Source organism: Arvicanthis niloticus, chromosome 14 (assembly GCF_011762505.2).
Source record: "Arvicanthis niloticus isolate mArvNil1 chromosome 14, mArvNil1.pat.X, whole genome shotgun sequence".
Taxonomy (NCBI): domain Eukaryota; kingdom Metazoa; phylum Chordata; class Mammalia; order Rodentia; family Muridae; genus Arvicanthis; species Arvicanthis niloticus.
The window spans coordinates 12,472,779-12,488,210 of record NC_047671.1 but is presented as its reverse complement, the minus strand read 5'-3'; the positions used below and the strand labels follow the sequence as shown (position 1 = coordinate 12,488,210).

At 47.3% G+C, this 15,432-nt stretch overlaps 1 protein-coding gene across 6 annotated transcripts in view; it reads left to right on the top strand.

Moving 5' to 3' along the window:
- Positions 1–15,432, top strand: part of St8sia5 (ST8 alpha-N-acetyl-neuraminide alpha-2,8-sialyltransferase 5) — a 65,104-nt gene that overhangs the window by 14,670 nt on the left and 35,002 nt on the right. For 2 of the 6 annotated variants that reach the window (XM_034518627.2, XM_076912408.1), the window contains exon 2: positions 7,695–7,802. The exons of the other annotated variants lie outside the window; for them this stretch is intronic. In XM_034518627.2, coding sequence (XP_034374518.1) covers positions 7,695–7,802 — 108 coding nt within the window. The remainder of the gene's footprint in view (positions 1–7,694; positions 7,803–15,432) is intronic. 6 annotated transcript variants of the gene reach the window in all.

Here is a 15,432-nt window from a genome sequence, read left to right as displayed (position 1 = left end):
ACCAGTTACTGTTACCCATCATGCCTTTCACCCTCTGGCATACTCGTCTGTTATCAGTTTATTTATTGTCTTGGTGTCCAGCTCCCTCTAGAGCAGTGGTTCTCAACCTTTCTAATGCTGTGACCTTTTAATGCAGTTCCTCATGATGTGATGACCCCCAACCATAAAATTATTTTGCTACTTCATAACTGTCATCTTGCTATTGTTATGAATTGTAGTGTACATCTCTGTGTTTTCTAATGGTTTTAGGCCACTCCTGTGAAGGGATCAGCCAACTCCATGTGGGCCTCGACCCACAGGTTGAGAAACATTACTCTACCTGGAATTTAGCACTTGGATCTGCTACTGAACCTTGGCATCCAGCCTTATGACAGCATGATAAGTATAGAATGATATAATGTTTGTCACATACTGTAACAAAAATAGAATGAAGGCATAAAAGACACATACGCTCAGTCAGCTGTGATGTACCATATGTAACATTTGATAACTATTAACTGAAGATGGTTATAGCTTTTATTTCACAAGCTGGGCTTGATGAGAGAGAAACAAATCATTTAAAATTATTTAATTAAAGGTATTATTAAGCCTTTCTACCACTAGTGGGAATTAATTAATTATTTTTGAGACAAGATTTCAACCTCAAAATCTCTCTGCTTTGGTCTCCATCCCAAGTGCTTAGATTCCAGGTTTGAGGCATCACAGACAGCTGGAAAAAAAAGGTGCCCTCTCTCTACCTATAATGCTATAGGAAGAGCTTGGAGGTCTTGTGTGGAACAAGCTTTGGGGGACTCCCTGAACCACAGTGCGCTCAGCTGAGCTGATCTGCCTTTTGCTTTCTGGAAACTTCTGAAGCCCAGGTCCAGCTGACCCAAACAGCACTCTCTCTGGGGCTTTCTGTCCCCCTTACATTCCATTTTCTTCTCTTCTCTCTTCCCCCTCACCCTTGTTCTTCCTTTTGCTTTTTCTATTTTTCTTTTATTGAAAATAAATTTTTTCATACACTATATTCTATGTTTCCCCCTCCAAGACCCTCCCCACTTCACCTTCACCTGAATCCACCCTCTTTCTGTCTCTTGTTAGAAAACAAACAGGCACCTAAAGGAATAATAGTACAAAAAAATAAAATGAGGTGAAACAAAACTGAACAACTCAGAGTTGGATAGAATGAACAAAAGAAAAAGCCAAAGGAGAAGAGCAAGAGACACACAGATGCAGAGACACATCTGCACACACAGGAATCCCATTAAACCACAGGACTTAATAACACACATGTGTTATTAAGCCATAACACATATATGCAAAGGACCTCTAAGGCATTCAATTAGTTAATCGGTTAGTTAAAATTCTCTTTAAAATGCCCTGACAAAACTAAGTCCGTTTGTGCTGACCATCTCCGGCCTGCCCCTAAGAGTGGTTTGTATACCCAGTGAGACCTGTTAGAGAAAACAAGTCTTTTTCCCATTTGCAAGTGGTTATCAACTGGAGACAGCTTCTGGGTTAGGGATGGGGGTTTGTGTCCCCTTCCCCTCTCAATGCTGGTATCCTTTCTAAGGGATTCATTCCGCAGAATGTCACGGCAGTGGGAGTATGACAAAGGGCAAAGTTCACTTCATGTCGAGTAGGAAATAGAAAAGGAGACAACACACAGGTTTTCTTCAGACCCACTTGTACATTTTAAATAAGATAATGCTTTAGGTTTCTGGAGGGTGTTATTAGTGGGGGGTAATTAAACTTTAGTGGGCTATTCCTCCAGTTTTAAATTCTCTGAGAAGTGACCCCCCCCTCCCCAACACATACTAAGTTTTCTTGGTAGCCACTCTAGGAATCCCTAGAGTGGTCCCCAGTCCTTAAATGACTATGGGATCATTTGGGAGCGGAGGATCCAATCTGATATCTGAAGGGCATGCACCAGGGTCCTGGCTGAGCCTGGTGTATGTCATCAGCAGCCACCACAGTAGGAAGCTGAGCTGAGCCTCGGTGGATCTGTCTCGTATTTCATGGCCAGGAAATCAGGACGCAAACTGTTTTGTGAGGCATGCATCTGAGAAACTGTGGAGAGTTAGGGAGCACCGTAAGCTCATCAGTGCTTGAAGCCACTAAATATTGATTGCCTAGGGCTTCAATATTAGCTGAGATAATTCTTCCTGTGCTGTTTCCGGGGTGGGGGGTGGGGGCAGGCTGGGAGATAGCTTAGTCAGTACAAGCAAAAAGACTTGGATGCAATTCTTAGACTTCCCCCATATAAAAAAGTAGGGTTTGATAGCAAACACCTATAATCCTGGTACCGAGGCAGCAGGGACAGGGGATTTCTGGGGCCTGCTGACCGGCCAGCGAGCTTCAGATTCAGTGAGAGACTCTGTCTCAAAAAATAAGGTGGAAGGCAATAGAGGAAGATTCCAGATGTTGACTTCTGACTTCTCCATGTCTAACTAAGCACACGTGTGCACGCACATATATACACATAGCATATGTAATGTAATTTTTAATAAAAATAAATGGACTGCCTGCAATAAACTCATGGTCAATAACAGGACCTTAAAGGTCAGCCCTGCAGTATTTTACACTATGTGGGCTTGCCTATGGTTGAAGGGTAGTGTGTGTGTGTGTGTGTGTGTGTGTGTGTGTGTGAGAGAGAGAGAGAGAGAGAGAGAGAGAGAGAGAGAGAGAGAGAGAGAGAGAGGTGTACATATAAAGGTCAGAGAGTAAGTTTCTGAAGTCAGTCCTCTCTTTCTATAGTATGGATCCCAGGGACTCAGGTCATCAGCCTTGGTGAGAAGGTCATTATTTCCCCCCTTTTAGAAAAATAAATATAACATAATTTTCCCCAACATAATAGATTCAGTTTCTTTTTGGTGCTTGATTTTGCCCGTCATCCTTGCCAGCCTATGTTCTTATTTAGCTGTGTGCTGATTTTCACACTAGCTTAGTCCTCATGGGCCTTATTTTCTCCTTGTTGAGATTTTCATGTGGGATAGCCTTACCGCCTCACCTTTACGGTGAGCATTCCAAACACAAGAGCGTGCTCCCCATTAGTCATCCCAGCGGCTAGGATTTCTAGAACACAGTGGAAACTCCAGAAATGTTTGCTACTCACAGGGAAGAGTGAAGAAGCCTCTTCTCCCTGTGTTGTCCTGTTCCATCCCAAGTAAACCTGTCTCATTATGGTCAAATTGGGTAATAATGGACAGTTCCTTATGCTTAGCCCAGGAATGGAATTTAAATTATATAATAATTGGTTTTGGAAACAGTACAATCCATTTTTAGATAAACCAGAAAAAAATTACTAGCCTTTTTAGAGTAAACTTTAGTGCCGCATAGGTAACTAGTTTTATGGTTGAAGACCTTATAAACTAGGAAATGTTATACCCTCTCTTGCAGCCTGTTTTTGCCTATTTAAGTTGTAGCAAGCACCTCATCTGATGCTTGGGCCTTGCACTTAATGACTCTATGTTGATCTTACAGAACTGTGGGAGAGGCTGTCTTTTGTGGGTGGAAAGGTGATGGTGTGGCTAGATGACCTTTTGAGCAGTCCATGGGGAAGTTTGTCCTAACCAGGCTGTTTAAATTGACTTGCAAACTACTGTCTTAGTTTGCTTTCTACTGTTATAATAAAGACCATGACCAAAAGAAACGGGGAAGGGTGTTTAATTTGGCCTACATTTCCACATCACAGTTCATTATGGAGAGAGGTCAGGATTGGAACTCAAGTAGAAATATAAAGGCAGGAACAGAAGCAGAGGCCCTGGAGGAACACAGCTTGCTAGCCTGCTGTCCTGGCAAGTTTGATGTCCACTTGACATAAAATTTGACACAAGCTAGAACCATCTGAAAGAAGAGAACTCCGGCTGAGGAGATGCTAACATAGGACCTAGATGTAGGGCATTTTCTCAGTTGGCGATCAATGGGTGAGGGCACAGGCCACCATGGATGGTGCCATTCCCTGGGCTAGTGGGTGGTCCTGGGTGCTATAAGAAAGCAGGCTGAGCAAGCCATGAGGAGTAATCCAGTTAGCAGCACCGTCCATGGCCTCTGCATCAGCCTCCATGTTCCTGCCCTGTTTGAATTCCTTCAATGATGGACTACAATGTGGAAGTGTAAGCCAAATCAATCTTTTCCTCTACAACTTGCTTTTAGTCAAGGTGTTTTATCATAGCAGGAGAAACCCTATCTAAGACAGAAATTGGTACAAGGAACATTTGTTGTGACAAACCTGACCATATTGGTTTGGGGAGGGTTGTGGAAGGACTTTGGAATTTTTGGATTGGAAATGCCATTTAGTGTAAAAAGCTTGCTCAGCGCTGTTCTGGAGTAGCTTGGAAGATAAAAATGTTGAGACCGTTGAGACGATGGTGGCCTGGCCTGTGAAGTTTCAGAGGGAAGCTAAGATTCTACCTGGCCTTTTGTGTGAAGACTCTTTGTGGTGTCTGGTCAGATGGAGCTGATAAATCAGAACTCACATCAGAACTGGCTAGAAGCTGGGTCAGCATGCTTGTGGGTAGTGAACGGGACTCCCAAGGAGGGAGCTGGAAGGCCCTGGAGTAAGCAGATCAAAGGGGCCCAGCTCTCCCTAAGGGTTTATAGCTGCATGTTCAGCACTGCTATCCTGAAAAGAATACGTGTTTCCTAGGTCTTTATTGCAAGTGTGCTTTATTTTTTTTTTCCCCTTGAGAATGAGCAAAACGGTGGGAAGTCAGACATTTATTCCCTCCTAGGTTGACAGTTGATGGACACTTCCTTTATGCTCTGTTATCTTGAGCAGGGAGCTGCCAGCTAAGCAGGTGACTGACTGGGTTGTTAGGTAGCAGCCTGGTGGCTTTGAGCACTGTATGGACACCCTGGAAACAACACCGCTCCTCCTACAAGCAACACTCGCAGCTGTGGCTGGCAGTCGCAGGAGTTACAACTGCTCCAGTGTGCCAGCATGGGCAAACGGCACTCTGGCTGTTCCAGGCCTCAGTGATTTCCAGATGACCAGGCACGAAGCTGCTCTGGAAAGCCCAGTCCTCGACTGCAGCTGTAGGGCTCTGCCTTGCCTTCAACAGGTAGAGCAAGGAAGAGGACTCGGCCAGTGACCCAGCAAAAAGCCGATGGCTGGCAGAGCCTAGTTCTTATGAAGGATTGTGATTGTTCTGGGGGAAACTGGAAGGTGTGCAAAGTACAATTCCATATTTACACACCACACCCCTTCTGAGTGTGCCAATACAACTAGGCTGTTCCCGATATATTTTTTTTTGAGTCAGCTAGGGCTTCTGGGTTCTGTCTGCTTGTGTTGCACCATTATTTCCAATAAAAGATATCTCCTAAGTGACTTTTTCTTGCTTACTTGTGGTCGTTGTCCTGGGTCGGACAGGCTGTGTTGCTAACACGAGGAGTGGGTGGCAGTGGCCATGACTATGGCAATGATGACATTTGTAGCAGCAGCTTTGTCAGTAGAAACACAAACGAGAAGGTAGCTGAAGAGCTCAGGGGGTGAGTTGGAGCAGCTCCTGCAGGGAGCAGAGGTCGTGAGGGATGATGGAGGTTTGGAGACAGGGAAGATGGAGAAGCAAGCTGAAGACTATAAAGACTTTGAAGCAGACTCCAGAGAACTTCCAAGCCCCAAAGGTCCAAGGGGCTTGACCTGCAAGGCTTGAGAACTTGACACTTGCTGTTGAGTGCCAGGACCAAGGGTTTCTAGAACCCTTGGGAACTGTGACATAGGCAGGTGCTGAGTGATATTAGAGCTGCTACTAACTGAAGAGATGCACCTTGGCAAGGCTGAGGTGCTGGTAGTCAGGGCCCAGAGCAGTAAGCCCACAACTGGAGTATCTAAAACTGTAAGGGTCTGTCTTCTACAGCCCAGAACCACAGTCCTCTAGTTCTAAGGGCTTACGAGCCAGAAGGATCCAAATTTGTCAGCTCAAGGGTGCTCAAGGTCTCAGGCCTACCAATTCTGGAATGCTATTCTTTGTCCTTTGGCGATTTCTGTCTGAGCAGAGCAAAGTGACCTCAGCCAGCTGACCGGCAACAAGAGCAGCCGCCTCATCTCTATGATACTCTTGCTCAGGGACTCCAGAGACATCCTAGGCTGTTTATTCACTGAATTATGAAAACAGAGACCGCCAGAAGTGCAGAGAGTTGACTGAGGGTACCAGCTAATTAGAAGGGTGTGGCTAGAACAGCTCCAAAACCCTTCTGCAGCCCCCATTCCCTCAGCTAAGAGGCTATTTATTAATAATTTTATTAAGTATTTTTCTCAGTTTTTTTCATCTGTCTCCTCTTCCCTTTGCTTAGAACTCCCTCTTTCCTTCCTCCTTAGCTCGACTCTGCCTTTGAAGATATTTTTCCCCCCACTGGAAGTGGCATTAAGAGTGTCTTCATATTTAAGGGCCAGGCAGATGTAAGCGGGTTTTGGAAAGTCTAGGCATTGCTGTCCAGCATGGATTCCCAGTAGGGGTGAATTTGCCCCCAGAAGGCATTTGTACCTGGAGACATTTTGATAATCCTAACACGAGAGCTGGAGGCCAAATGCAGCCGACAGAGACTTGGGGATACCACTTAACACCTTATGCAGCACAGGACAGTCCCACAGCAAAGGGCCCTCCAGCCCCAGGTGAGCACAGTACTGGCTGAAGAAAGCTTGTCTCAAGTACTTAGGAGGGCACCCCCTTTTATTCTTGGCCATTTTTAAGAAGCTGCTCAGTTTCCTTTCTTGAAAGGCACACTCCTTAGCAGACCAGAGGTTCAGGTTGGGCAGTGCTGCACCACGGTTCTAGAGCACCAGTCGGGCCCTTCAGGGTACTGGCAGCTCTGGGTGCATGGAATCCCCTTCCACGAGCCAGCTTCTCCAGGAGCAAGCCTACTGCTGTCTATGGGGCGTGTGGGAAGGGGACCTGGGTGTGTGCAGCTTTGTGCGCCTAACTGCTTCTTATACAGGCTGAACCCAGTCCTCCTGCTTTGGGTACCATCTCACATGCCCATGCCCACTCCTATCTATTCCTGATCCTTCTGTAGTTGTGTCCTGAGATTGGATCTACTTGTTGTAGGCCATCAGGATGCTGTTCTCCCTGACCTGAGTCAGTTACCCACCAGCTTGCTGTCTTTCAGGACTGTTTCTGGTCCCTCCTGTTACCTCCTTTCTGTGCTCATGGTCTCACTTATTGCTTTGCCACCATTGTCATAGGGCTGGGGAGGGCATTGGGTACAGATGTGCTCAATCTGTCATCTTAAACCAGACGTGGGAATCCTCATATGGTGGATCAGACCCCTACAAGTTGTGTCTGGCACAGTACTGGTGATAGAATTCTTTTACTTAACTCTCTTATATTTTTGGTTAAAGGCCTAGCCTTTAATGGCTGAGCCATCTCTCCAGCCCTTCACTTAACTCTCTAGAAATAGGAATTGAGGGATGGCACCAGATAGGAGGTAGAAGAGCCCTGTGACTTTAATCCTAGTGAGCCCCTGTTTCCCTGCTTGTAAAATGCGTATGCTCTGCCATGTGGAAAGGATGGGAGTGAGGGAAGGATGCAGGAGAGTGAAGATAACGTGATGCCTTACCTCCATCATCCCCATGGTTGGAATTATCACCATCTTCACCTTCTAGTGTATAATTAAAAAGTTGTGTCTTGTGGGTACGAGGACAGAATGTGACTCTTAGACAGGTCTAACCCAACATACCAGTGTGTATATCCACTGCCTCATTTTCTTGCCAGAGGCTTCCAGTTTGGTTGGCAGAGGGGCGACCGACAGGCAAATTGGACTGGGCTCTTTAATGACAGCGACAGCCCAACAGAACAGAACATCAGTGACTCCAGCTCCAGGTACAGACCCCAGTGATGGCGGGGGAAGGGGAAGCCCAACCGGAGGGAAATTCCGAAGTCCCTGTCCCATTGCTTGTTCCTAGGGCTGCCCTCAGGGGAGGAGGGCCTTGGTCTCCACTTTCATAGTTCATCACATTTGGGGTCCTCCGTGCATCTTTTGAGGGGTGAGCAGATATGAGGAGCAAAGGATAAGACCCTACCCTAGCACTGTGGAGATACTGGCCTTTCAGGTAAGGTGGGATGGGAGCTCTGGGCCTGAGCTCCATTAGTCTGAGGGAACAAGAGCTGTGTTTATATAGCAGGGACTTCAGAACTTGAGTTGGCAAATGCTTGTGTGTGAGGAGGGTGGTGGCATCAGGGAGTGGAGACTGGGCAGGGGTTCCCTGCTTCTTTGAAGTTCACTGCCTAGACAGAGATTTCCCCATGGCCAGGGCAAAATGATCTCTTTCAAGACAACACTGCACTGTAACCATATGTCCATAGGGCAACCAGAGTGTGTCAGATGGGCACACACCATGATCGGACTTCAAGAATCTGATGCTTGCCTCTTGGGACCACAGGTCTTCCTTCCTATGGGCAGTGGAAACATAGGTGGCTGAGCAGGGTCCTGGGATGTCATGGGACAATGAGTGTAGCAAAGTTGTCTTTCAGGTGGTTGGTAGTTTGTCATGTCCTGCCCATTTAGATATGAGGAGGTCTAGGTAAATGAGTAGGTGCCCATCTCCCTGGGGAGCTTCTTGGGAGAGATAGATAGCTGAAAGACTTGGGATAGAGAATACTGGAGTGAGCAAGATGGACAGGCCCAAGGAGGCCTGTTTCTGGACAGATGTTCTCAGTCAATGGCTGAAGCCATTGGATAGTGAATAAATTTGATCATCACTGTGACCAATACTTGATAGAAATAACTTAAAGGAGAAAAGATTCACTCATTCTTCACTCATTCATTCATTCATTCATTCATTCAGATGTTTCAGTTCATCATGGTTGGTAGAGTTTGGCAGAGCAGTAACGGGAGAGATCCAGGGCAAGACATAGCTCCCAAGGACACACCCGCAGTGGCACACCTCCTCTGAGCAGCTCTCACCTTTTACAGTTCTACCACCTACCAATATTCCATTCAAAATATCAATCCAGGGATGGATGAAGCCACCATTAGGTCAGAGATCTTATCTCTGGAAAGTCCCTCACAGAGACACCCAGAGGTGTGTATTCTCATGTGTGCTTCTCAACAAAATAAAGTTGGCAACCAAGATGAGCCATTCATGAAAATGTACACATAATACTGTTGGTGTTGTAAGTTTGCCTGAGAACCCATGGCTGGGGAGCTCACAGGTCCCAGGGATGAACCTACTATTGTTATTTTCTAAACAGAGATAGCATCAAACTGCCGTCTAATAATGTGTATACCCACAGAGTAGCTCTGCACTCAGCCCTCTTCAGAGAAGCTTCTCTGTGTCGTGAATGGTGGTTTATATGGAAACCCGGGAACCATTCAAAGGGCAGAGAGGGTCAGCGTCTGTGGAGGCTCAGCCATAGACAGGCTATCACACACTCATCGCTTGGGAGTGCAAGGGTCAGAGGTCAGGGAAGATCAGGATGAAACTGTGTCTCTTGAACATTACAGGACTGGGGTACCTGAGAGCTCACAACAGCCATGGTTGCTGTACAAGGAAACCTGGGCAAAGTCAAGCCAGTCAACATTCTGATGTGGAAGGGGAAGGCTCTAGCTGAGGAGCTGCTGTCGGCAGCTGATGCCTTCTCTGAGAGTCAGTTTTCCTTAGGAGAGTGGCCCCTGCGGTCTGTTGCTCTCCAGTGGATGGCACACACCCCTGCATCTATGGCAGCACTCTTTGGACCCCGTAGAATCTAGGCCTACTGTATGCGTGTATGAAATTCTCAAAGAAGTCATAAAAACACCGTACTAAAGAACCAAGGATTAACCATTTACTGTCCCATGGCATCGTGGGGGGCCTTTGGCTCCTGTTGTGCTTACACAGGAGGAGCTGTGGTCCCAAGCCCTGAGGCCTGACCATGCTGTGTGGCCATGCCACCCCACTTAGACCACTCTGTCTACCTCAGAACATCTGCCCACTTGGGTTTTGACACTGTTACCACATGTTTACTTTGTCAAAGCTTGGACAAAAGCATGAGCTCTGCCCCTAAATTTCCCAACTGCCAGCATCTTCTCTTCCTCATCCTGTTTCTCTACTTCCCTTTCCTTTCCCTCCCCTCCCTTCTCCCCTCCCCTCACTTCTCCTCTTCTCCCCCCACCGTCTCTTTTCTCCCCCCTTCTCCCCCCCTCCTCATATGAAGCCATCTGCATTTCTCTCACTTCCTATCATCTTTTTGGCCCATGTTTCTTTCTCCTCTCCTTCTCATATCCCTTGCACTCGCTCTCTCTTTTTTACTTTATAACTGCTTTAAACTTTATAACTTTATAAGTACTTTATAACTTTATAACTACTTTACAACTACTTTATAACTCAGAGCCTCCCTTTTCCCTCACCTTTGATTCCCCAGGATTGGAGACATGGCTAGTGATTGTTTACTTTTGGAATTGAGAGGCTCTTTAGCTAGCAACATTACACCCCACCCCACCCCAAACCTATTTTTTTTTTTTTTGAGAGCTGCCATCTGACCAAGAATCCCCTTGGTCAGAATAAGTGTCCACATGCCTCTCCCCCAATTTTGTGGAACAATTCCAAATCTCAACTTTCGTCTACTCCTAAAAGATGTGTCTGCTCCTCCTGCTCAGACAGTAGCTGTGGGCTTGCTCTGAGTTTGTTTCTGTTTGTTTCTCTTGTGCCGAGTGGTGATGGGTATAGGTACAGAATGACTTGAACCAAGTCCCACTGCTTCTTCTTTGTGAGGGTCAGAGCAACAATCCTGGTCTAATAACCAGGATGGCAGCAGTCAGATGCTTTAACCACAGACCTGTGCCTAACACTTGGGCCACCGCTGGCCCGTGTGTGAAAGACTGCATGCGGTGTATGTGGTTCTTGCGTGGGGAGAATGAATAACATAATCAGAACCAGGCCACATATGGGAGATTTCTCACCTGGATGAACGAGCAGCTTGTGCCTGCTTGAAAATGTGCTGGATAGCTCCTGGCAGCAGATTTCCAGCCTCCACGGAGGACTTAAAAAAAGGACAGATGTCATGTACATCATCCCAGTTAAGAACTTTGTATCTGGCATATAGAATATCTTCGTGGTATTATTCACCTACTGAATAATTCAGTGCTTGCCATATTCTATCCTCTATAGTTGTATGGTACGTAGAAGCGTGGTACAGCCTGTTAGCATTTTGTTATTAACAGGGATGGAGAGGACGTCAGGAGGAGCCAAATATAACCATGTGATGAAGAGACGGAGCGTGCCAGCTAACTGTTTCCAGGAGTCCCAAGGACAAGAAGCCAGTCTAAAAAAATTCCAAGCAGAACCACAAAGAAAGTCCTGGCTGTTGGTGCTCACCGGGGCTGTGGTCAGATCTAGTTAGACACACACCAGGAGAACTCGGGCTGAGCCGGGAAAACTCTATCATACAATATACTCTGACATACAGCTTTACGACGTTCAACTCGGGTCCATGAAATATTGCCCAGTAAGAATCCTTAGGGGCACTGCTTTAATGTGCAGAATGGAGTGGCTGTTAACCAGCAAACATTAAGTGAGTGTTTAGGCCAAGCAGAGGAGTCTTTGAAAATAGTGCCTATTCAGAGTAGGAGTGTATGTTCCTGTCTCCTCAGCTTGTTCTCGGAAGATGAGTGGTACCTTCTGTAGCAGATGCTCAATAGGTGGGGACAGCACAGGGAGGAGGAGATAAGGGGGACATAGAAGCTAATGGTAAGACAGCAAACCCCAGCTCCTCCGTTTCCAGACATGCCCTCTGGATTCAACTTTGTCGTCTCCCAATGCTGTCTTTAAAAAGTTACTCCTTCACAGGCTGAAACTATCAAAGATCATCTCTCGGGAAGAGCAGATAAATAGATGCCCTGAGGGTTGGGATCCTGGCTAGAAAAGAGGAAATTGAAAGCCGGGGAGGGGTGTGTAAGAAGCAGAGAGGGGTCGGTGAAGGTGGCCTATAGATATGCCTGTGGTAACTGACAGAGAAACCCCTCCAAATACTCCCGTGCCTGGCACCAGAGGTGGTCAAAGTCTTTGTGTGTGTGTGTGTGTGTGTGTGTGTGTGTGTGTGTGTGTGTGTGTGTGTGTGAGCTGGGTGCCTTGGCTCCTCTAGTCCGACCTATGTGTCTGCCTGCCTGCTTAGCAGCTGCTCTGGGAAAGTAGCTGTCTCCTTGGTAGTTGCCCACTCTGTCCTGCAGAGTGTACAACATTGGATCCAGTTCCTCATACTGTAATCTCAAGTAAAGTCCCCACCCCAATTCTCAGTCACACTGGTGCTGAGGGAAGCTCAGGTAGGAGACCCTCCTGCCTTCAGGAGCTATCCATCACCCATGGCTGATGTTATAGTCTAGAGTGACAGCCCAGGGGCTTCCCTCAGCGTGGTGGCTGTACTCTATTTTACACGATGGTGCTGTCTGCCTGACAGTACCCACCTGTGCCTTCACTTCCTTGAGTCTCTCTGTTAGCCCAGCACACTTGACTTCCTTTCAATTCTGCTGTCTGTAAGATTTGCCTGCCTTAGAGGCAGTTTCTACCATCAGACACACAGAATTCCCTGAAAATCACATATATATGCTTCTGAGTTTTCTCAGACACCCCCAACCCTCAAGGCTTTTCACCATGAAGACTTGCACTGCATGCATCTTGGGGAACCTCTGGACCCTTGAGCCCTGGGTGCAGCCTGACCTCATTGGTGCCTCTTGGCTTCTACACCAACTTTGGCCCTCCATTCTAACAGGATGCCCAGAGGAAGAAATGAGAGGTGATCCAAGAAAGACCACCCGAGGCCTAAAGCACAGCTGGTCCGACTGCTGCCACTGAGCTGCCTATGGTTAGACACTGCTCTCCCTGGCTTAGTAGTTTCTAGACTGTGGAGGATTGAGGGTGACCTCCACCATAGCAGACAAGAGAAGCCTAATTCAAAGATATGAGAGAACCAGTCAGATGTCAGGAGCCAAGGTTTGGATCTGCCACTTGTGTGTCTAACAAGTCCCGTAAAGCATAGGGGTGGAATTGTCATGGTTTTTTTTGTTTTGTTTTGTTTTGTTTTGTTTTGTTTTGTTTTGTTGTTTTTTTCGAGACAGGGTTTCTCTGTGTAGCCCTGGCTGTCCTGGAACTCACTCTGTAGACCAGGCTGGCCTCGAACTCAGAAATCCACCTGCCTCTGCCTCCCAATTGCTGGGATTAAAGGCGTGGGCCACCACTGCCCGGCAAATTGTCATGTTTTATGGCTGGAAGGAACTCGACTAAATTCAGTTCTGTACTTTATTACGTGACTTGTTCCCTAATTATTCCGAGACAATGTATAATTTGGCACTGAACCGTGGGGTGGTAGTAGCAAACACACTGGGAGTTTAGCGTGAAAGTCAGAGGCACTGCCCAGAGTGGGTGAACCTTGGCTTGGATCTGGGGGACCCTGCCTACAGCTGCCATTCTGGGGTGCAGCTGTATGCCAGACTTTTGTTTGCTGAGCACACTCTGTGAATTACTGCCGGGTAGATTCTCACCCTTACACCTTTGCGCTGGGCACTATTACGATCTCACCTTACAGGTGAGGGGGCTGAGTCACCTCCAGGTGGTATGTGGTGGAGGGGCAGGTCACCTGGGTAACGGGGACTTTGGAGCCCCAGCTCTGGTGGGAGGTATGGGAGGGAGTCTTCATCTAGGCTGTGGGCTGGTCACCCATGATGGTGAGTGCCAATTACATGTCCATCCATACATCTCTTCCTGCTCTAGACTGTTGGGCAAAATAAAAGGGACACATGGGTTTAAGTAGACTGCCTCTCTGCGTGTTTCCCATGGAGGACACATATAGAGAGACGGATTACTTTAATCCAAATATGAGAAAAACTCATTTACTTTAGGCTCATTTACTCCCTCCCCTATTTTTCTTTCCCACTTTTTTTTGAAGGTGGGTGTAGTGAACTTTATTGATGATATTCGGAAGAGTAGGGCTCCTGAGGCCCCTCCCATTGTTCTGTGGTTCTGGGATGGAAACTATGACAGAGATGCTCAGGGCTGAGGGATGAGGTGGAGTAGAGATTCCTCTTGCTCTCAATGTCCTTGCTGTGGTGGGTGGTCCAGGGTTTCTTGTTCCTTGGAGGCCATGTAGGCCCCAGCATCAAAGGTAGAGGAGTGGGAGATACTGTTGAAGTTGTGGGTCTTCAGTGTAGCCCAGGATGCACTTTAACAGGCCCTCAGATGCCTGCATCACCACCTTCTTGATGTCATCATACTTGGCAGCTTTCTCCAGGCGGCATGTCAGACCCATAATGGATACATTGAAGGTAGGAACACGGAAGGCCATGCCGTGAGCTTCCTGTTCAGCTCTGGGATGACCTTGCCCATAGGCTTAGCAGCACCAGTGAGTGGATGCTGGGATGATGTTCTGGGCAGCCCCACAGCCATCACACCACAGCTTTCCGGAAGAGCCATCCACAGTCTTCTGAGCAGCAGTGATGACATGGACTGTGGTCATGAGTCCTTCCACGATGTCAAAGTTGTCATGGATGACCTTGGCCAGGGGTTTAAACAGTTGGTGGTGCAGGAAGCATTGCTGACGATCTTGAGTTGTCATACATCTCGTGGTTCATGCCCATCACAAGCACTGGGGCATCAGTGGAAGGGGCGGGGATAATAACCTTTTCGGCCCCACCCTTCAAGTGGCTCCATGATGGGGAAGATATTGGTAGATTCCACCACATACTCAGCACCAGCATCACCCTATTTGATGTTAGCAGGATGTCGTTCTTAGAAGATGGGCGTGGTCTTCCCATCGATGACATTCTCAGCCTTGACTGTGCTGTTGAACTTGCCATGAGTCGAGTCATACTAGGACACGTAGACCATTTAGAATATGTGGTTGAGGTCAATGATGGGGTCATATTCACTTTGCCAGATAAGAAGGCCGCCCTGGTAACAAGGTGCCCCATATGACCTAATCCATTCACTCTGAACTTTACCATTGTGTCTAAGGGCCAATGCTGGCACTGCACAAGAAGATGTGGCTGTCTCTCAAACAGGAAGCAACAGAGAACCTCTTTCCTACCATTGTCTTCTGTTCTTCACTTTTCAGGAGGGGAACTTTTTTCTGATCCCCTGACTTGTGAAATTATATTTTCCCGATTGTTGTGGAGAATCCCTGTCTCAGTCTGCACCTGGAGGCTCTGCATTTCAGAGTAATCCCACATCCAAGGTGGAGCTTCAGGTGTGGTGGTGGGCTTGAACATGGGGCCGCAGTCTTCCAATAACGTGGCCCACATGACAGCCCCTCCCATTCTGCCTCCTGTAAGAGCACCTGCCCCCTCGGGGGTCATTTGAGATGCAGGCTGGCTTAGTGTGAACCTTTCTGATGAATTTTCACTTCTTTAGAAAAATAAAGTGGGCACAAAAGAGAGACAGATCTCTTGGGTTGCATCCAAATGAGAAGAATTTGGAGAGCTGGCTTTGGCAGAAACACGCCTGGCTGGGTGCTGGGGAAACACACAGCAAAGCAAATATGGTGT